The following is a 20,918-nucleotide window of genomic DNA, read 5'->3' on the forward strand; positions in this document are numbered from 1 at the left end:
GTAGGGAAAAGGGGACCTGATGCCAAGGTCATTAGATCAAAGTCGCGTCGTTGTCTTCGCACTGTGCTCACATAGCTGTAATGCGTGAAGAGTTGTTGCAAGACATCTGAACGAAAGAATAGTGACATAGTCACGGTAAAGATTATATCAGATTCTCTGACTTCCATTTTGAGGTGTCGTACTCCATAGTCTATATTATCATACTCATGTCTATTAGTTTCTTTAAAATATTCCCTTGGCCAATGTTCCGGCACGTCGTAACACACACATTTGCTCCTTCCAAAAACGCCCCGAGTCAGATGCTCGCCAAATTATTCCGCACCTTCCGTAATAATGCCTTGCTCAACGTCGCCGATTACTCGAGTCGTGTCAGCCTTCTTTTCCTTCTCGTTTTCTTCCATATTATGAAGACCCGTCTTACGCTCCTCGAGCACCGTGCTAAGCGTCTTCTGTTGGGTGAAAAAGGAGACGAACAGTCCAACCCCAGCTAGAGCTGCAAACATGATATACATGGCTCGCAAGCTTTTCCAATACGCCTCACGGACAAAAACCTTGGCCGTGTCATCCAGGTCTTTGATGATATACACGCTGGAAGCAGCATTGCTTCCAGTGAAGAGATTAGCTGTTTCTTCGCCGATGCTAGCAACAAGCGATTGGTGCTGTTGCTGCATGGTGTTCTGAAAAACCACACCGCCGATAACAACCGATATAGCCGTAGCCAGCTGGCGAGTAAAGCCAAAGGTTGCCGTGGCGGTAGCAATATCTCGCTGCTGCACCGTCGCCTGGAGAGCAATGAGTGGGCTCTGAAAATTTAGGCCGATGCCCACGGCAGCAACGATCTGAATGATAATGCATCTAGCCCATTCAATCTTGGCGCCCAAAATAGTGAAAAGACTGAAGCCAAAGGTCAGGATGACGAAACCGGCAACTATGAGCACCTGGAATTTGCCCGTCTTGAGTATGGTAAAGCCTGTGACTGCGCTGCTGGCGGAAATGAGGATGGAAAAGGGCAGGACATATACACCAGACATCAGCGGAGAGGCACCGACCACGGCCTGGAAATACGTCGGAAGGTAGTATGACCCAGAGATGTAGACGAGTCCATGGAAGAAGCAGCAGGTAAAGGCAGCAATAGCCGCACGACTCTTGAACAGGCGCATGGGCATAACCGGTATCCGAGAAAAATACGCCTCAATGACGATGAACAGACCCACGACAACGAAGCCGAAGACCAGGAGGCAGATGACCGTGGCAGACCGCCACGGGTAAACCACGTTGCCGAATGTCAGGCCGAGGAGGATCATTAGGGTGCCGCCAACGATGGTCAAGGTGCCGGCCCAGTCGACGGCTGCAAGCCCCTCCAAAAGACCGGTCCTCGGGTTGTGCAGTTTGAGGACGAAGGCGAGAAAGAAGAAACAGACTCCCGAGATGGGGAGGTTGATATAAAAGCACCACCGCCAGCTGACATGGGTTGTAAAGGCACCGCCAATGATGGGACCGATACCGCCGGAAAGGGCCCATACCAGGGCGACGAGACCAAAGTACTTGCCTCTCTTCCGCAAGGAGAACAAGTCGCTTATGCAGACGTTCACTAGTACGATAATCCCACCACCGCCGACACCTTGGATGGCGCGGGCAGCAATAAGCATGGCCATGCTGACGCTGGTTCCGCTCAGGAGGGACCCGAGCCAGAAGATAGCGACGGCGATGAGCAGGACCTGCTTCCGGCCCCAGATGTCGGAGATCTTACCCCACGAAGGAGCGGCGGCAGCATTGGCAAGGAGATAGGCCGAACCGATCCAAGTATAGCCAACCGTGCTGTTGAACTCGTTGGATATGGTGGGAATGGCCACGGTGACAATGGTCACGTCCAGAGCGGCGAGAAACAAGGCCGAGCACAGGGCCAGCATGATGATGGAGGTTTGTAGACTCGTCCGCCCCTCTTCAGGTGCTGCTGCCGATGCAGCGGCTTCGACCGGTTCGGTGGCAGAAGGAGACGTCAAAGCGGCATTGCCCGTCGGTTGTATTCCTTCTGCTATGACCGGCAGGGTTGCTATGTCGGCGTCCTCACAGGCCAGTGACGTCTTTGGCGGTGTATCCGTGTCTGTGCCGGAGCTTTCATCCGTGGCACCGGGCCATTTTGGTGATTCCATGGCAATGTCTGCTCTGATAATCAAGCGTATAAGACAAGAAAACGCTTACAAGACAATGCTTGCCAGACACATATTGTTTGTCAAAAGGGTTCGTGTACTCATTTTGCCATGTATTTTTCCAATTTATACGAATACTTTCCAGGACAATAAGTCACCCCAAAGCCGACTACCTTGACACATGGAAACGAAAGCCCCATCTTAAAATTGCCACACTCATGGCTACATTGGCAGGTCCGCGATACTCTTCAGTGGAGACGACAGCTGCTTGGAGAATTGGCAGCATATATGCTAATATTGACAGTATGCATCCGGCTTCTGTACGGAGCTCATAGCTTGTTTGGGAGAGTGGAGAGTACTGTTTCTTCCTCCTGAAAATATGTTGTCGCAGTGTTATGGGTGATGCCGCCGGCTGAGAAGCCAGCTTCGAGTCGAAAGACATTATTCGCCTCACCTTCCCTTCACCGTTCTCAGATGGGGTGCCAAACATCGGGGGGGCGAGTGCACCCCGCAATCGTAAGATAGCTCTGTCATGTAGCCAGAAAGCAGGCCGGAATCGAGCAAAATCGAGCCGGGGATAGACCCACCAGCTTCAACTCTTGAATAAAGTGTCAACGGTGAAGGATGCTGACTCATCCAAATCTATGGGTACTGTTTGGAAAGCCTAGGCGATATGCTGGGGAACCTCCACACCTCAGCAAATAAGAGCAACCGTGTCAGACAATGGCAAGTTCGCCAACCAGTACTTCAGCCGCCCAGCCTTATGCACACCCAATCTTCCATCTGCTTCTTCACAAACCTTCTGTGTTGACGAGCTCGAATTCGAGGTAATTCCTCGCGGTTGAATAGCCTACAGACGATGTGGTTCATTCTACTAAGTCGGCAAGCATCAGAAACAAGCATCGAACAGCTATCGTCTTCTGTAAGCAAAAACAAACTGGCAGACGGGAGCCTGATGGCAACGGGGCTGCGGTAGTATCCCCGAGGCCATCCACTATTTTAAAGCCTTGACGCGCGCCACTTCGGGCCCGTCTATGCTGATGATGCCCACGCCTGCAGCCTGGATCTGCTGCTGCTCTGTCAGCCAGCCGGCCGGGTCGACGGGGCGTGTGGCCTCCTGCACGATGTACGTGACGAAGCCTTCCTTGCGCGCATCGAGAGCTGTGCAGCGGACGCAGTAGTCTGCCGCCAGGCCCACCACGTAGACGTGCGTGATCGCAGTCGACTTTTCCGACGGCGATCGCAGCAGGGCGGCGAGGCCGCTGTCGCACACCCGTGGGTGCTCAAACGGATCGTAGAAAGCGCTGTACATCTCCACGTCTTTGTTCGTGCCCTTCTCGATAATCTTGTGGATGTGCGTGTGGTCCAGCTCCGGGATCAGCTCTGCGCCCGGCGAGCCTTGCACGCAATGGTCCGGCCATAGACGCGTCTCATATGGAGTCTCGGCCGGGTTGAGCGGATTGGTCACGGTGGCATAGTCCACGTATGGCCGCTTGCCTGGGTGATTAGACGCAAACGAGATGTGGTCCTGTGGGTGCCAATCCTTGGTGGCGACACACAGGGAAAAGGGCAGGGCGAGGAGACTGTTGATGGCTTTGACGGTATCGCGACCATTGGCCACAGCGAGAGACCCATTCTGCGTGCGAGACGGTCAGAAAAACCCTTTACTAGGATTCTATATCCACATACCGGCGGGCAAAAGTCTTCCTGCAAGTCCACGATGACAATGGCGGGGTTGAATCCTTCCGAAGTCGTCATTGCGCTTTTTACCAGCGACTGTCACTTTTTCAATGGAAAGTAAAATGATAGTTTACGCAAATGTACTGTCTCGGTCGGAGAGAACACGCGGCAATTTCGCCATTTCATAGCAGAGCAGGCCAATGTTCATCCGTCAGGCGAAAAGTTCATGTTCGTAAGCTTCTTTGTGCTCAATGAGATCCCTTATCCCTGATCCCCCTCACTATTTTGAAGTGAGAGCACGTGACCGCGATGGAGTAAGCCAATGTTTTGGGGTGTGAAAAGCATATCAGCATCGAGACAAAACCCCAACACAGTCAGGTCAGGTGGCAGCGCAGCGTACATTGTGGACAGGCGGGGCACATTGAGCAAGATAACGAAACGCAGGAGGTCTGCATGCACGGAGAAAAGATAGATGCGCTGGCAATGCTGCGTGATTTCCCGAATTGCTATTATCCTATACAGTCGATTGTGTGATGGAGCATCGTCGTAGCGGTCAAGAAAACTTCGGCGAGGCAGCTGCGATGGATAGGCAAAGAAACAGGTCTTCGGCTGCGCCTGCCCAGCCATAAATTGTGCATCCAGCTTCGGAAAAATGCTACCATACATTACCTATAGCGATACTAACAACTAAGCATTCACACCCCTTTTACTCCTTTTTGCCAGACGCTTGGTACGATTAGTGGCCATTGGTCATTGGCCGTTAGCCGTCATTGGTCGACCTGGGTAGCTTCCCTAGTTGCGGTGCAGGTGCAATTTAATCGATTTTCTTTGATTGCAACCTCCGGTTTTTAAGCCCTTGTTTTCCTCTCTCCTCCACGATCGTTGCCCTACTTCCTCCTCACCCTCCCTGCTCCCTGCCTGCCTCCATCTACAATTGGCAACAAAGACAGTTCTGACTTTGGACCGGCGATACATCGCCTCCCGGTCGCAAGCTCTTTCCCTCCACTGTTGGCATCTTTACTTCTCGGTTCTCGAACCACCTTCCACCCTCACCGTCTCTGCGACTTTCTTCCTGTCAGCGTCGGTGCTTTGCCCAAACTTGGTCTGGCGACGGTGACGTTGCACAGCTACTCTCTGTTACGGCATTGAATCTTTCTGTCTGTCAGCGTCGCACACACAACAAGCAATCAAATCGAATCCTGATTAGCTAGACCGGCCTGAATGTAAGTATAACATCTGATGCCCCTCTGTGCCCGTCAGCGTGGACCCTCGTGGACCCTCGTGGACCCTTGTGCGGAATACATCGGGTACGACTGGATACAAAGATGGGACGGCTTGCTGATTTTTCACGTCCTCTTCTACAGACACGTCCACGCAACACTGAAGCAGATGCATTCTCCATAAGCAATTCTCGACGTTGTAGCTGTCCGAACCATGATTTCGACAGCCTCTTCGTTTCTGCCTTCCCGCTTTCGCGGGGAGCAGCCGTCAGAGAAGGCGGCTGCTCCGAACTGGATCAGCAAAAAGCTCACGCCGGTGCTGCAGCTCCTGTCGAGCCTCACATCGTCTCACCCAATTCACACAATCGTCATTGTCGCAGTGCTTGCAAGCTCGACGTATATGGGACTGCTAGAAGAAAGCCTGTTTGATGCCGGCCGCTCTGCCAGCCGGGCTGACTGGTCGTCCCTCGTCGAGGGCAGCCGCAGCCTGCGAGCCGGCCCCGACACTACGTGGAAGTGGCAGCCTTGGGATGCTGAGGCGTCCAAGGATCCCATCGGCTCCGATCACCTGGCCCTGCTCACCTTCATCTTCCCCGGCTCGCTCTCCGCCAGCGCCCCGAAGACGGCCCCGCTGCTCAATACTGTTCCCATGCCCGAGAACATGACGACTCTTGCGCTTCCCTCGACGCCCAACCCACTGGCAGCCTACTCTCAGGACAGCTCACTGGCGTTTGCCGTGCCGTACGCCGATGCCGCTCTGTTCACTGCTGCGGCGCGCGAGATCCCCAACGCCGGAAAGGACACGACGCAGATCACCGAGGAACACGGCCGCGAGGACAAGCTGTGGATCATGAAGGCGGCCGGTGCGCAGACACGTTCTAGCGTCGTGCGCTGGCTGCAGAACGGCTGGGTCGAGTTTCTTGACCTGCTGAAGAATGCCGAGACGCTTGATATCATCATTATGGTTCTTGGCTACATGTCCATGCATCTGACGTTTGTCTCTCTCTTTGTGTCGATGCGGCGTATGGGCTCCAACTTCTGGCTCGCTGCCAGCGTTTTGTTCTCGTCCATCTTTGCCTTCCTTTTCGGCCTCATCGCCACGACCAAGCTTGGCGTCCGCGTGAACATGGTTCTGCTTTCCGAGGGCCTGCCCTTCCTCGTTGTCACGATCGGCTTTGAGAAGAACATTGCTCTCACAAAAGCGGTCTTGTCCCACGCGCTGGAGCATCGCCGGAATCAGGAGAAGGGCCTTGCCGGCGACAGCACCGCCCGCCGGGGTCTGTCTTCGGGCAAGAAGATCATCACTGCCAGGTCCCCCAGCGTGATCCAGTACGCCATTCAGATGGCCATCAAGGAGAAGGGGTACGACATTGTTCGGGACTACGCCATCGAGATTCTCATTCTCATCATCGGCGCTGCTTCCGGCGTCCAGGGAGGGCTGCAGCAGTTCTGCTTCTTCGCCGCCTGGATCCTCTTCTTTGACGGCATCCTGCTCTTCTCGTTCTACACAGCCATTCTCTGCATCAAGCTGGAGATCAACCGGATTAAGCGTCACGTGGAAATGCGAAAGGCTCTGGAGGAGGACGGCGTCAGCCACCGGGTGGCGGAGAATGTTGCACGGAGCAACGACTGGCCGAGAGTCGACGGGAAGGGCGATCCAAGCACGACCATCTTCGGGCGGCAGATCAAGAACACCAGCGTTCCCAAGTTCAAGGTGCTGATGGTGTCTGGGTTTGTCATTATCAATCTTCTAAACCTGTGCACGCTGCCGTTCCGGAACGCAGAGTCGACGCTCTCGTCGATCTCGTCGATCACGGGCGGTCTCGGTGGAGTGATGGCGCCGCCGCCGGTCGACCCGTTCAAGGTTGCCTCCAACGGCCTGGACACCCTGCTTGCGTCAGCTAGGAAAGGTAACCGGGAAACGATTGTGACGGTGCTGACGCCGATCAAGTACGAGCTTGAGTATCCGTCGGTGCACTACGCCCTTCCTTCGTCGCGACTGAACGGAGGCTCTGGACGCGACGCCGGCCATGATGCATATGACTATGTGGGTGGCCGCATGGTGGGCAGCATTCTCAAGAGCCTGGAAGACCCTGTTCTCTCTAAGTGGATCATTGTGGCTCTGGCCATGAGCGTGGCTCTCAACGGCTATCTCTTCAATGCAGCTCGGTGGGGCATCAAGGACCCTAACATTGCATTCCATCCCATCGACCCACAGGAGTTAGCCCAGGCACAAAAGTTCAACGAGACGGATTCGGCAACTCTGCCTCTGGGCGAATTTGTGCCGCCCGGAACGCCGGTAAAGCCGATGACACCCGCCCTGACGGACGACGAGGGCGACCAGCTGTCGATGCGGCCACTAAAGAAAAAGGAGCCGATGAGCAAGTCGCAGGCCCAGCTGGATCTTCTCAAAGCGCAGTCGTCTCTGGTGACACAGCGCACGTCTGCCGAACTGGACAAGATGCTCAAGGAACAGCGCGCACACGAGCTAACGGATGCGGAGCTGGTTTTGCTCTCGCTGCGAGGCAAGATTCCTGGATATGCGCTGGAGAAGACGTTGAAGGATTTTACACGAGCAGTCAAGATCCGACGGTCGATCATCGCACGCACAAAGGCAACGGAGGAACTCACCGGGCTTCTCGACGAATCGGACCTCCCGTACGACGGCTACAACTGGGCACAGGTGTTTGGGCAGTGCTGCGAGAACGTGATTGGGTACATGCCGATCCCGGTTGGTGTGGCCGGCCCGCTCGTGATTGACGGCAAGAGCTATTTCATCCCGATGGCAACGACAGAGGGCGTGCTGGTTGCCAGTACCAGCCGCGGCTGCAAGGCGATCAACGCGGGTGGCGGTGCAGTAACGGTGCTGACGGCGGACGGGATGACGCGCGGGCCTTGCCTAAGCTTCGAGACGGTAGAGCGTGCGGGAGCGGCCAAGATCTGGCTGGACTCGGAGGACGGACAGACGACGATGCGCAAGGCGTTTAACTCGACCAGCCGATTCGCACGACTGTCGGAAATGAAGACGGCACTGGCAGGCACGAACCTGTACGTGCGGTTCAAGACGACGACGGGCGATGCGATGGGCATGAACATGATTTCGAAGGGGGTGGAACACGCGCTGAATGTGATGCGGAATGAGTCGGGCTTTGAGGACATGAACATTGTGTCGCTGAGTGGCAACTACTGCATCGACAAGAAGGCGGCAGCGATCAACTGGATCGACGGACGTGGCAAGAGCGTGGTGGCCGAGGCGATTATCCCGGCGGAGGTTGTGAAGAGCGTGCTGAAGAGCGACGTGGACTCGCTGGTGGAGCTGAACATTTCAAAGAACCTGATCGGATCGGCGATGGCGGGAGCGATTGGTGGATTCAACGCGCACGCAGCGAACATTGTGGCGGCGATCTACATTGCGACGGGCCAGGACCCGGCACAGGTTGTGGAGAGCGCCAATTGCATCACGATCATGAAGAAGTGAGTATTTGGGGGAGTTAATATCAAGAAGCAGCAACGGATGTGTGGCATGTGGCGCTAACAAAAAGTAGTCTTCGCGGCTCTCTGCAAATCTCGGTGTCGATGCCTTCAATCGAGGTGGGCACACTTGGAGGCGGCACAATTTTGGAGCCGCAGGGAGCGATGCTCGACATGCTCGGCGTACGTGGACCTCACCCGACGAACCCAGGCGAAAATGCGCGACGGTTGGCGCGCGTGATTGCAGCGGCCACGTTAGCAGGCGAGCTGTCTCTCTGCTCTGCGCTGGCAGCCGGCCATTTGGTCAAGGCGCACATGGCTCACAACCGGTCGCAGCCACCGACACGGACGACGACTCCGGCTCCCTCGGGGACGGTGACGCCGGCCTTGTCGATGACGAACATGGCGAGCGTGGTGGCGCCCAGTGCGGCCGCAGTTGAGCGGTCGAGGCGATAAATGTGGTAGTTGTAGTGGGTGAGAGGCTTTTGCTTTCGTCGGTCTGCATGGCTGTTGTTTTATTCCTCGACAAGAACGGCTCTATCGGTTACAATATCACTAGCCGGGCAGTATATGTGTTATTTAGTCGTTTGGTCGCTGAAACTCGGGACTCGAGACAGCACAGGACGATTCGCAATATGCGGCTCAATAGGCCGATGGATGGACATGGAGGCATCTTGCAGCAGGCAGCATGCCTTACTAAGCTAGAACAGCATTGATAATAGAGTTCACTGAGGTGATCACATGACGAGAAGCAAAGGTGACTAAAATAGGAAATGCGGATTGTCCCAGCTATACGCTATCATTGGATGCTAAATACACGTCTGGCGGCCGCCCGTTTACCTGCCGACACGGATGACGCCAGCGGCGATGAGCTTCTGGATCTTGGAGCGGACGCTGGGATTCTTTGTGTGTTCGTTGAGGGCGGCGGGGTCGGACTGGGCCTGTTGGAGGATGGTCTGCATGACGGGGTCCTGCATGATGCCCATGATCTGAGGGGGTTAGTTGAAGAGGAAATAGAGAGAAGGAAAAAAAAGAAAATAAAGAAGAGAAAAGAAAAAAAGAAAGAGAGAGATACAAAACATAAAATACGATATAGAACAAGGGACAACAAGCAAGAACTCACCTCTGGGTCCTTCATGATGCGCTCGCGCGTCTGCTCCTCGGTCTCGTTCTCGCGGGCGCTGTACATGGCGCCCAGAGCCTTCTGCTGCTGCTGTTCGATCTCGCGGGTGTTGGCGCCGCCGTGGAACTCGCGGTCGACGCGATCAGCCTCGGCGCAGGCGTCGACGCACTCGCTGTACTTGCGCATGCCCAGATACGTCTGGGCCTTGCGGATGTAGGCGCGGATGAAGCGCGGGTCCTTGCGGATGGCCGCGTCGCAGTCTTCGAGCGCGCTCGGAAACTCGAGCAGCTTGATAAAGGCAGCCGCCCGGTTGCTGTAGCCACGCGCATCGTCGGGTGCCCGCTTGACCATCTCGCTGTAGGCAGCCACGGCGCCCGGCCAGTCCGACTCTTTGAACTTGCGGTTGCCGGTCTCGCGCGCCTCTTCTGCCTTGGCTGGGTCCACGTATGCCTGTCGTGCCTCGTCAATCCGCCGCCGCTCGGCCGCCCGCAGCTTCGATACCACGTCCGGCGTCCGCTGCTCCCGTAGCGACCGGTTGTAGCTCTCGATCGCGGCATCCATGTTGCCCAGCCGCTCCTGTGCCGTCCCGATGCGCGCATACGACTTGGCAATCGTCTTGAAGTCGGCAAACGAGGCCCGGCCCTCCTCGGCCGCCGTCGTGCACGCATCCACGCACGCCTGGAAATCGCCCTTCTCAAAATAGGCCGCCCCCAGGTTGTTGAGGTACGTCACGTCCTTGTGCAGCTCCCACGCCTTCTTGTAGTGCTCGATCGCCACGTCAAAGTTGCGCTTCTTGTAGTTCTCCGTCCCCAGCGCCTTTTCCTTGTCGGCTGCCTCCTTGGCCGCCTTCTTTGCCTTCTCTTCCTCGTCCTCTTCTGCTTCGGCCTCGCTCACTTCTTCGACCACCCGCTCAACTTCTGGCTCCGGCTTCGCGGCCGCTGCTGCTGCTGCTGCTGCTCCTCCGGTCATGTCCACGTCTTCCTCGTGCTCTCCTGCTGCTGCTGCAAAAGGAGACGACGAGCTGCCACCAGCCGGCGGTGCACCGGCAAAGTCCAGGTCCACGCCCATCAAAACGCCCATCACCTGGATCATGCGCGGGTCGCTGAACATGGCCTGCGAGTTTTGCGGGTTCTGCTGGATGTTCTGCAGGTTCCGCACAAACGTCGGGTCGGCCAGAAACGCGGCCGTCTTCGGGTTTGCCGCCAGCTTCTGCAGGATGTTGGGGTCGCTGAACATGTTGGACAGTTGCTGGCCCGGACCTTCAAACGAGTTGGCACCGCCTTCAGTCCGCAGTTCGGCGTCCATGGCCCGCTCCACCGACGCCAGGTCGTTCTTCATCCCCGCGTTGTTCGGGTCGATCTTGAGGCCCTCCTTGTACGCCTCGTACGCCGGCACCAGGTCACGCTTGCCATAAAGCGCAGTGCCCTTGCGGCTCCAGCCCTTGGCCCAGTCCGGCTTCAGCGTCGTCGTCTTCTCGGCATCCTCCAACGCGTGGTCCCAGTCCTTCTTGGAAGCGTACGCCGCCGACCGGTTGCTGAACAGGATGTGGTTGCTCGGGTCGATCGCAATAGCCTCTGTAAATTTCTCACTAGAGCCGACAAGGTCAGAACTTGGACGCTTTGTCTGTAGGTTGGGTCCATCAACTTACATGGCCTCGTCGTAATTCTTGGCTGCAATGGCCTTGTTGCCCAGAGCCTTGAGCTCGTCTGCCGTAGCCATCGTTGCAATGCGTTCTGTGCGATGAAATCGTAGAAAGAAGGCAGGATCAGAATTTGCAAGAGTCGTCAGTATTCGCACCCCCAGATGTCCGTTGGCTTGGAAGGCTGGCAAGAAAGTTGGCGGCGAAAATATGCTCGAAAGACAGATGGTGGGGCAGGTTTCTAGGCCTTTCGACGCTGGTGGCCGCACTGGCCGCTGATTGGCTGGGCGGCAGAGCATAGCTGCCTATTACGGATATGGGGATTCCGGCTCGAAATGGCTTTCCAGAAGCTGCTTTCCAGAAGCTGCTTTCCAGAAGCTGCTGCACCTTTCGACATTCTCACGCCATTCTCATGTAGTGGAGATAGTTTCAAGGTATTCAGGCTGTACGAGGCGAGCGAATAACAACGAGAAGACTGGATCGAAGACCCCCCTGCCTACAGATCCTCCTTCGCAGCCGGTGCTGCCGGTTCGCCACGCAGGGCCCAGAGCACCTGCGGCTGGCCGGCAGCATCGCAGCTTGCGAACCGCCACCACTTGCCGTACCAGGAGCCGGCAATGTTGATCAGGCCCCAGCGGATGGGCGCCGGCATGGGCGGCCAGTTGGCCCAGGTGCCGTTCTCGAAGCCGGTGGAGCGGTCAAGGTTGAGCAAGAAAAAAGGCACCACGTCGAGAGTGCCAGCCTTGGAGACGGTGGCTTTGCCCCAGGCCTTGAACATGGCGAATGCAGCATCGGCCTCGGGCGAGCCGGGCACTGGCGCCTTGGGGTGGTCGGCCAGCGCGGCAATGGTGCCAATCTCGGAACGGAAGTGGTTCTCAAACGGCACCTCAAACGTGGCCATAATGGCCAGCAGCTTCTCGCCCGAGAAGTCGGCCGGGAATGGCAGCCCGGCAAGGTAATCATGGAAGGCGCCGAGGCCAGCCAGGAAGGATTCTGTTGTGTCAGATAAGAGGGAAAAAAAAGAAGAGGAAAAAAGAGGGCGAAAAAAGAAGAAGAAAATACCATGCTCTTCGTGCGTCTGAGTCCACACGCTGCTGTCTCCCAGGACATCGGCCACCTTGGGGAAGAGTACCTCCTCCTCGTCATCGTGGTGCGACTTGACAAAACGGAACCATGTCAGGCAGTAGCCGATAAAGTCGGCCTTGTCCTCTTCCTTGATGTGGGCTGCCTGCAGGAAGATGCTGTTGTAGCCGCGCAGGATGGCGTTATGCAGCAGACACATGTGCGTGGCGCCCGTAGTGAACAGGTCCGTCTTCTTGGTCGCATACTGCGGCGTGGGCACGAGCTGGAGCGGCCCATCCGCCCAAGGCTGCGCTGCGACAGAGCCGGTCTCGGTGGCCATTGTGACGACTAGGCTGGAGAGAAGGAGAAGGAGGAGATGGAGAGTGCGGGCAGCAGAGAAAACTGGTGAGGACATGGCTGTGCTCGGGGGAGGATGGCGCAAATAAGGAGTCGAAAGAAGACTGAGCAGACCGAGTAGGCCGGAGAGACTAGACGGAACAGACAAGCCAAGACAAGCAGACCAGAAAGAGGACGGGGCAGAGAAACGGCTCACCACCAGCTGTCAGCCCAGAGCAGCGATCTGACATCAGAGTGGTACGATGCGGAGACGCCATGGTGCATCAGCTGTTTTCAATCACCCATGTCCTATTGGCGCTGTGTATGAAGGCCAGGGTGGCATTCGTTCATATTAATAATCAAACAGAGGCAAGAGTCCATTGCGGATGTGAGATACGAGTACGAGACGATACTGACTGAGGAAGTGACAGCAGGAGCTGTGTTCCCAAAGAAGGCTAGCGTTCTTTCCTTGTTAATGGGCTGTCTACTGGTAAAACGCGACTGCTCAGACGCGTCTTATCACCATTGATAGCCATCTTTCAATTTGTCGACCGTCCAGCCAAGTCTGTCACCCTCTCCCTTCTGCTCGCCATGGACGACGACACACACATGGAAGAGGCTGGCGTCCCGGTCGACACGGCCGTCGCAGCGAGCACCGAATTTCTGCCCCCATCCATCGACGAGGCCGCCCTGCTGGCCGGCGACTCCTACTCGTACTTTTCGCCTGTGCCGCCAAGGCTGCTCGGAAAGACGACGACGACGACGACGACGACGACGACCACATCTACATCTACGTCCACCGATCCCGTCGGCGTGCCCTGCATGCTGGGCGTTGACGAAGCCGGCCGCGGACCCGTGCTGGGCCCGATGGTGTACGGTGTCTTTTACGCGCCCGTCACCGAGGCAGACGTGCTGCTCCGAGGAGGGAAGCCGGCCGACGTTGCAGACGGCGACGACGACGACGACGAGCGCTACCGCTTCGACGACTCCAAGGTGCTCTCGGCCGACACGCGGGCCAGCCTGATGGCGGCGCTCTGCCGTCCGGGCTCGTCGCTGCATCGGTCGTGCGGCTGGGCTACGGCAGCACTCTCGGCACGCGATATCGGCGCCGACATGCTGGCGCCAGCATCTGCAGCCGGATCCAATCTCAACGCACAGGCGGCCGACGCGACCGTGGCGCTGATCCGTGGCGTGCTGGCACGCGGCGTGCGCGTCACTGACGTCTACGTCGACACGGTCGGGCCACCGGCTACGTACCAGAAGAAACTCGAGCGCGTCTTTCCTGGCCTCCGCATCACCGTCGCCAAAAAGGCAGACTCGCTCTACCCTTGCGTCTCGGCTGCGTCCGTCTGCGCAAAGGTCACGCGCGACGTCGCCCTCGCCGTCCTCTACCGCCGCTATGGCGCCGCCTCTGCCTCTGAACCCGACTGGGGCTCCGGCTATCCGTCTGACGGCAGATGCACTGCCTGGCTGCGCCGAAATATACACCCTGTCTTCGGCTGGGGCCCCGAGTGCCGCTTCAGCTGGGGCACCGCCAAGGACCTCCTCGAAGATGACAGCAGCGCCAAGAAGAAGAGCACCAGCACCAGCGCCAAACAGGCCAGCGTCCGCGTCGAATGGCCGCTGCCAGACGACGACGACCCTTCTATCGGCCGTATGACCGGCTTCCTCGTCTCCTCGACCACCAAGCCGTCCCAGTCACACATCCCTGCCGACGACGTCGACGAGCTGGGATCCTGGTTCGGGCGGCCCGTCGGCCTCGAGGCGTTTTAGGTCCAACTGTACTTAATTGCTGCACTTTCTACCCGTTTCATTGCATACACACACTGTCTCTTATTTATATAATGTGCCGGCTGGCCGCGTTGTGAAAAAGCGTACGTGAATATCCAATGTGGCTCGTGCATTTCTCAAGTGCTTACTAATCATTCTCGACAGCCCACATCCTCCCCTCAGATCTCGTCGTCCAGCAGATCGATTGTCGGCTGTCGCTTGCCACGCGAGTCCAGCGTGTCCATGCTGATAGCCGTGCCGTTACGCGAAGGCATGGACAGGGCATCTCGAGCCGTGTCCGAGTTCTCAATGAAGTCGCGCAGCTTCTGCTTGCCAATGTCCACCGCCTGGTTGGACGCAGCGTTGGCCATCTGCATCATCGGGCCCAGCAGCGCCAGGCTGTACGCAATATACGTGCCGCCCATGACGATGAGCAGCACGACGAACAGCAGGGGGTTTCGGAGCACTACATGGTCAGCACAGATATGACAAAAGGGGATGATCTCGACCAAACGTCTCAAGGGATACAAAAACTCACCTGCAAGAATCTCGTTCCAGCCCAACACCAACAGGATGCCGTAGAAATAGAGCGGCACCTGCGTGATACCGCCCAGAGCACCGCGCTTGGCCTCCACATACACCCCGTCGGCCGTCTTCTTGAAGCGGATGACCAGGTCCTGCCGCTTGCCCTCGCTCAACACCGTCATCTCCTCCTCCAGGCTCTTGCCATCGTCCTCATCAATGCCACCGATCGGCGTCAGGTCGTCCTCGTCCTCCGGCTCCGCTGCCGCCGGCTGTGCTCCGATCCAGTCCGACAGGTCCGGTGGTCCATATGTCGCCGCCAGCCGGAAGCGAGCCAGCAGAGGGATCAGCGACAGGGTCGACTCGCGCGCCCGTGTGTAGATGCCCTCAATATCGTCGCTTGGCCGCCAGATCCGCGGCACACCCGCCTCATCATACCGGAACTTGTCCTCAAAGTTCTCGCGCAGCTTCAGCAGGATGTTCCCCTCCATCACCTCCTCCTCGATCTTCTCCCGCAGCGCCACCCAGCTCTTCCGCCGCAGCCGCCACAGGCCCACCTCCACCTCGCCTTCGCTCGCGTCAAAGCTCTTGGCCCGGTCCGTAAACCGGCCCTGCGCCTCCGTCACCACGCCCGAAAACAGCGCCCAGATTCGATCCCAGATGTCCTTCTCCGCCGGCAGCTTCTCGTTCTCTCGCCCGCTGTCGGCTACGCCATCCTCCAGCACCACTCCGCCACCTGCCCTGCCAGAGCCCAGCTTGTTGAACTCCAGGCCGACCGAGTCCGATAGCCGTGACTTCACCCATCGCTCAATCCGCGTCGCCAGCCGCCGCATCTCCTCCTTGCGCATCTTGCCGCTGACTGCATCCAGGTCCTTCTCGAACAGCTTGTTCTGCGGTTTGAAGTCGCTCCACGCCACGCCCTCGATCGAAAGCCCCTGCGCCTCCGTCTGGAATGCCTCCAGCGTCTTGCTCTTCTGCGACTCCACAATCTCCGCAAAGTCGTAGGCGCCGCCGCCCTTCTGACCAGCTTTCACTGCTGCCGTCACCGCCTCTGTGAAGGCGACGACGCCCGCCTTGTGTGCCGCCCCCAGTTGTCCCTGGTACAACGCCTTGAGCCGTCCGTCCACCTTGCCCTCGAGCTCCGTCCGCTTGCGCGCGTACACGCCCTTGTGGTAGCGGCTGGCCTGCGTCTCAAACAGCACCAGACAGGCGGCCCGACTCTGGCTGCCTGTGACTCCCAGGTCTGGCAGCACCTTCGGATGGCCCAGACGCGCGGCCTCGGCCTGCGCCTCCTCCAGCGGCACCATGGTCTCCTCGAACGCGACCAGAGCCTCGCGCGAGATCTCGTCACAGCGGAATTGCGCCAGCAGCTCCTGCTGCGTCGGCAGGTCCAGGTCCTTGTTGCTCACAATCTGGTCCCACACTTTCTCGGCATACACTGAGAATCCGTCCGCCGGTATCCGCCGGTGGTACTCGGGGATGAACACGCCGCCCGAAAACTCCTGGTCCTTGTCTGAGCGCTGGCCCGCCACGAACCGGTTGCCCAGCTGGGCCACCTCTGACAGGAACTTGTCCGGCTGCAGAATCTTGTGGGGCAGCGCGGCAAAGGCAAAGTCAAAGTAATCCTCGATCTTGGCGCCGTCCAGCCCCGATGGCTTGGCGATGGAGCTCCAGATCTTGGTCAGATCCTGCACGAGCGTGTTGCGCAGGTTGGCCAGGGGCGTGTTGCCGATAAAATCGCGGATAACAAAGAAGAGGAGCGACCGTGGCGTCGACTGTCGGTCTTTGAGGAAGAGCTGCAGGTTGACCTCGAAGACAGTCTTCAACAGGCCCATGTTGGCGCCCTGGTACAGGCCAACCTGGTGCTCCCAGATGTTGACGATCAGGACCTCGCTCGTTGCCAGCGCAAAGAGTGCGCTCTTGCGCTCAAAGTCCTGGTCCTCACCGCGCTCGCGACCATCGGTACCCTCGACGTCCATTACGAGGATGTTTTCAGCCATGTTGGAGTTTTCCTTCTTGTTATTTGACATCCAGATGCCCTTGGTGGTCTGGCGACGTTCCGACTCGGACATGACGCTAAATTCAGTGCCAAACAAATGGTTGAGCAGGGTCGACTTGCCCGTTGACTGCGAGCCAAAGACGGAGATGAGGTGGTAGTTGAAGCCGGCCGGCGCCACCTGTGTCTGCTGGAGATACGCATTCAGGCTCGTTCTGTGACGACGGCCGAGACGTGTGTGTCAGCGGAAGCTCGTGATGGAGGGGAAAACGGTGGAGACCCACGTAAATTCCTTGTCTTCGTCAATCACCTGGATGCCGTGACCAAAAGTCTGGGCGGTCGGCTCCTCGCCGACGGCAGCGAAGTGGCCGTTCATCCTTTTCGTCTGTCGAGGGGACAGGGGGGGAGGGAGGGAGAGAGATAGACGAAGCTATGCGTGGATGACACGATTCGGTTTCGGGAAAGGAGCAGAGCTATGTTGCTGAAAGGCGAAAGGTAGGAAAGCAGAGACAGCAGAGCGGGGACTCAGATACAGCAGCAAAGACAAAGGAAAGCTCTTTCCATGACAGGATATCAATGCTGAAGGATCGGATATCGGCCACGTTCGTCGATGTGTCGATATGAAGCAGCCACAAAAGCAAGCACGGAAGCGAACTAGGGCCAACCTCCCGAAATTGGGCGAGAGCTTGTGCCGGGGGTGTCAATGCCTATTCATCCCACGGCCCAGCTGGCCTCATGCAACGACAGCTCACATGGCTGCAGACCGCGCCGGATTAACACTTGCGCCGAGCGCTATTTATTGCTTAGTCAGCTAGAGGCCCCGCTCCGTTCAGTCGTTGCGTCCCGTGATTCGACCTTGACTACCCCAACGCTTGTGTTGAGGAGCCAGGGGATTGTACAATAGACGGATCCCTCCTGCCGTGTCAAAGTACGTATGGCCCAACATTCGGAGATCGCCTTTCGGCTTCTTTTGCAGTGTTGGAGCCTGCCTTTGCCGTCTGGTCTGTCTGCCTGTCACGATGTCTGCGATCGGCAAAAGAAGAATGGTGCTGTTGGCGCGCGCTGTGCCGTGGCCTGTGACGTTGAGAGTGACGGGCATCCGAGCGTATGCTGCTATTGGAGGAGAGGAGCAGAAATGGACCAAGTCGACAATCCCAACCCCAACATCGGCCACGACAGGTCTGCCAGCCGGCCAGGTCCAGGAAAAGAGCGATGCTCTGCTGCAGGCCATGGCGGCGACGGAGATGCGGAACGACTGGACGAGGGAGGAGATTTCCGCGATTTACCACGAGCCATTGATGGAGCTGGTGTACCAAGCTGTGGGTTTTCTTTCTTCTTTCTTCTTTCTTCTTTCTTCTTCTTCTTTCTACCCGCAACGGCTTATATTTACCAGGGTACGGTGCACCGCCGCTTCCACAGGCCGGGTGAGGTGCAACTGTGCACGCTGATGAACATCAAGACCGGCGGCTGCACGGAGGACTGCAAGTACTGCGCACAGTCGACACGGCACCAGAAGGGAACAGGCCTGGTGGCCAAGAAGGTCGAGTCGGTCGAATCGGTGCTGGCGGCGGCACGGGTGGCCAAGGAGAACGGCAGCGCGCGCTTCTGCATGGGAGCAGCATGGCGGGACATGCGCGGCCGCAAGAACAGCATGCGCAACGTGATCGAGATGATCCAGGGAGTGCGGGCGCTAGGAATGGAGGCATGCGTGACGCTCGGGATGATCGACCAGGCACAGGCGCTCGAGCTCAAGGCGGCCGGCCTGACGGCCTACAACCACAACGTCGACACGAGCCGGGAGTTCTACCCGAGCGTCATCTCGACGCGGACATACGACGAGCGTCTGCAGACGCTGGGCCACGTGCGATCTGCCGGCATCAACGTCTGTTCAGGCGGCATTCTCGGTCTCGGCGAGGCTGACCACGACCGCGTCGGACTGCTGCACACCGTGGCCACGCTGCCGAGCCATCCCGAGAGCTTTCCAGTCAACGCACTGGTGCCCATCAAGGGCACGCCGCTGGCCGAACAACATGCCGTCCCGTTCACCAACATGCTGCGCACCATTGCCACTGCCCGCCTGCTGATGCCGCGCACCATCATCCGCATCGCCGCCGGTCGCAAGGCCATGTCGGAGGAGAGGCAGATGCTCTGCTTCTCGGCTGGCGCCAATGCCATCTTCACCGGCGAGAAGATGCTCACGACCGAGTGCAACGGCTACGATGAGGACAAGGACATGTTCGCCCGCTGGGGTCTGCAGCCCATGAAGAGCACACCGCTCGTGGGTCGGGAAGGCCCGCCCTGATCCAACAAAGTGATCCAGATAAACCCGAATTGAACGGTTGAAACAATTCGTACATCATGCATCAAACATTAACCAGTCAGATCCCCGCTGCAGAAACCCCGCTGCAACCAAAAATAGATCAGCACCACAACAGACTGTTCGCTTCTCGGTAGCTATGTCCTCGAGAAGGTCGTGTCTGGTCTGCTCGTCGGAAGCAGCGCAAAGCACTGGCCGCGCGGCGTCCACGTCGCGATTACGAGCTTCCGAGCTCTCCTCTGACAACAACACAGGTGGGTAGTTACGTAACCGCAATGTCCCGCTTTCAGCCCCTGCAACTCGCAATTGGCCTCGGCATACGGTCGCATGCTGTTCTAGTTTCACCTTACGGCTGGTATGTCATGGAGCTTTAGGCGTCCGCATCAGTGCGCACACGTAACTCACGACTCTGTGCTGTGTATCTGTGGTCATACGATATTAATAAGAGAAGCTAGATGCTCTGTGAGATCTGTGAGGTTAGTGTGCTGATAGCATTGGAAAAATGGCGAGGCATCTCCCGCATACATTGCTCCACGCGGTTTGCTAATAGCGCCGAGCACAAAAGCTCGCCGGACGAGAAGTACTTTTTTTTTTTAGCTTTGGCTCTGGAATGAAATCCGGCCGGCGGGACGTTGGGCAAGATACGATCTGTTGCAGGTCTTGCATAGCAAACACATCCTGACTGAACTACAATTGGGCATGGTGGTGTTCAACATATCGGACTCGCCGTCCCCAGTCCGAAGCTGAAGCTAGTCCTGAGCCTTTCCCTTCTCGACCGACAGGGGTCACACAGCAGCCGACGATGGTTTTTACTGATGTACATCATCGTCTGATAAAGGTATAAAAAAACAACGCAGGACAAGTGAGAAAGATAACACGGGAACAGATGTCAGACGAACAGCCCCAGTTAGCTGCATCGAGTTCCGAAAACGACAGCGTAGGAATAAAGAGGATGAGGATGGCCGAGAAATACGATGTGTCGTGCTCTTGTGTAAGCTTCTGCTCCTCCTCGTGAGAGCACACATTGGGCGCAATACTCGTACGGAGTACTTTGGAAGTGGTGCAACTGGTATCTAATTACGGTGTTCTCCGTATGGATCGGAGTTTTTCTGGCCGTAAAGGATATGCTCCACTTTTCAGTCTCTGTACTCGTACACGTAGCTCGCACCAGTTTCATGCTACCCAGAGACACGTGCAGCGTGGCGACCTCGAAAACGTCTATTAATATCCAGAGTATGCAAGGAATTCAAGTTACCATGCATTCCTCTGTGTTCTGCCGCCGTACGAGTGAGCATCACGAGGTTTCAGCTGCAAGACGCGCGCAGCAGTGAATCCAAATGAGAGACGAGAAAGGAAACAAAGCAAGAAGAGAGGTCAGCCGAGTAAAGTCCAAATTTGTGGCCGAGATGCGTAGTGGAGCATACTATGTAAGATAGGTTTGGCCACCGGTGGTTTAGAATGTGGCCGGTGCAGTCACCTGACAGCCCACGTGAAGCACCAATAGTATTAGTGGGAGCCCGCCCGTTTTTCCCCTGGAACTAGAAAGAGACTACATAGTATATTGGAGTCGACCTAGGAAGCACTCGCATCCGAAGGGGGAGGGGAGCCTCCGTCTTGGCCACCCACTAGCAA

At 57.3% G+C, this 20,918-nt stretch overlaps 8 protein-coding genes across 8 annotated transcripts; 3 read left to right on the forward strand and 5 right to left on the reverse strand.

The window, feature by feature from the left end:
* Positions 1-311: 311 nt before the first annotated feature.
* Positions 312-2,153, reverse strand: CMQ_721 (major facilitator superfamily transporter; the record flags this gene model as incomplete). The annotated part of the gene is made up of 1 exon (XM_014317800.1): positions 312-2,153. The coding sequence occupies one exon, from the start codon at positions 2,151-2,153 to the stop codon at positions 312-314; it is 1,842 nt and encodes a 613-aa protein (XP_014173275.1).
* Positions 2,154-3,144: 991 nt separating this feature from the next.
* On the reverse strand, positions 3,145-3,908 carry CMQ_641 (isochorismatase family protein; the record flags this gene model as incomplete). The annotated part of the gene is made up of 2 exons (XM_014317720.1): positions 3,145-3,786; positions 3,840-3,908. 2 exons carry the CDS (start codon positions 3,906-3,908, stop codon positions 3,145-3,147), a joined length of 711 nt encoding a protein of 236 aa, XP_014173195.1.
* A 1,356-nt stretch (positions 3,909-5,264) lies between these two features.
* CMQ_530 (hmg-reductase) lies at positions 5,265-8,977 on the forward strand (the record flags this gene model as incomplete). The annotated part of the gene is made up of 2 exons (XM_014317609.1): positions 5,265-8,524; positions 8,596-8,977. 2 exons carry the CDS (start codon positions 5,265-5,267, stop codon positions 8,975-8,977), a joined length of 3,642 nt encoding a protein of 1,213 aa, XP_014173084.1.
* Positions 8,978-9,357: 380 nt separating this feature from the next.
* Positions 9,358-11,363, reverse strand: CMQ_506 (heat shock protein sti1; the record flags this gene model as incomplete). Its single annotated transcript, XM_014317585.1, has 3 exons — positions 9,358-9,510; positions 9,645-11,232; positions 11,293-11,363. 3 exons carry the CDS (start codon positions 11,361-11,363, stop codon positions 9,358-9,360), a joined length of 1,812 nt encoding a protein of 603 aa, XP_014173060.1.
* Positions 11,364-11,779: 416 nt separating this feature from the next.
* On the reverse strand, positions 11,780-12,685 carry CMQ_1203 (uncharacterized protein; the record flags this gene model as incomplete). The annotated part of the gene is made up of 2 exons (XM_014318282.1): positions 11,780-12,276; positions 12,346-12,685. The coding sequence occupies 2 exons, from the start codon at positions 12,683-12,685 to the stop codon at positions 11,780-11,782; spliced, it is 837 nt and encodes a 278-aa protein (XP_014173757.1).
* A 587-nt stretch (positions 12,686-13,272) lies between these two features.
* On the forward strand, positions 13,273-14,454 carry CMQ_758 (ribonuclease hi large subunit; the record flags this gene model as incomplete). Its single annotated transcript, XM_014317837.1, has 2 exons — positions 13,273-13,407; positions 13,675-14,454. 2 exons carry the CDS (start codon positions 13,273-13,275, stop codon positions 14,452-14,454), a joined length of 915 nt encoding a protein of 304 aa, XP_014173312.1.
* A 176-nt stretch (positions 14,455-14,630) lies between these two features.
* CMQ_619 (GTP-binding protein) lies at positions 14,631-17,345 on the reverse strand (the record flags this gene model as incomplete). The annotated part of the gene is made up of 3 exons (XM_014317698.1): positions 14,631-14,917; positions 14,990-17,184; positions 17,254-17,345. The coding sequence occupies 3 exons, from the start codon at positions 17,343-17,345 to the stop codon at positions 14,631-14,633; spliced, it is 2,574 nt and encodes an 857-aa protein (XP_014173173.1).
* A 667-nt stretch (positions 17,346-18,012) lies between these two features.
* Positions 18,013-19,271, forward strand: CMQ_1702 (biotin synthase; the record flags this gene model as incomplete). Its single annotated transcript, XM_014318781.1, has 2 exons — positions 18,013-18,288; positions 18,363-19,271. 2 exons carry the CDS (start codon positions 18,013-18,015, stop codon positions 19,269-19,271), a joined length of 1,185 nt encoding a protein of 394 aa, XP_014174256.1.
* Positions 19,272-20,918: the final 1,647 nt, after the last annotated feature.

Source organism: Grosmannia clavigera, assembly GCF_000143105.1.
Source record: "Grosmannia clavigera kw1407 unplaced genomic scaffold GCSC_140, whole genome shotgun sequence".
NCBI lineage: Eukaryota > Fungi > Ascomycota > Sordariomycetes > Ophiostomatales > Ophiostomataceae > Leptographium > Leptographium clavigerum.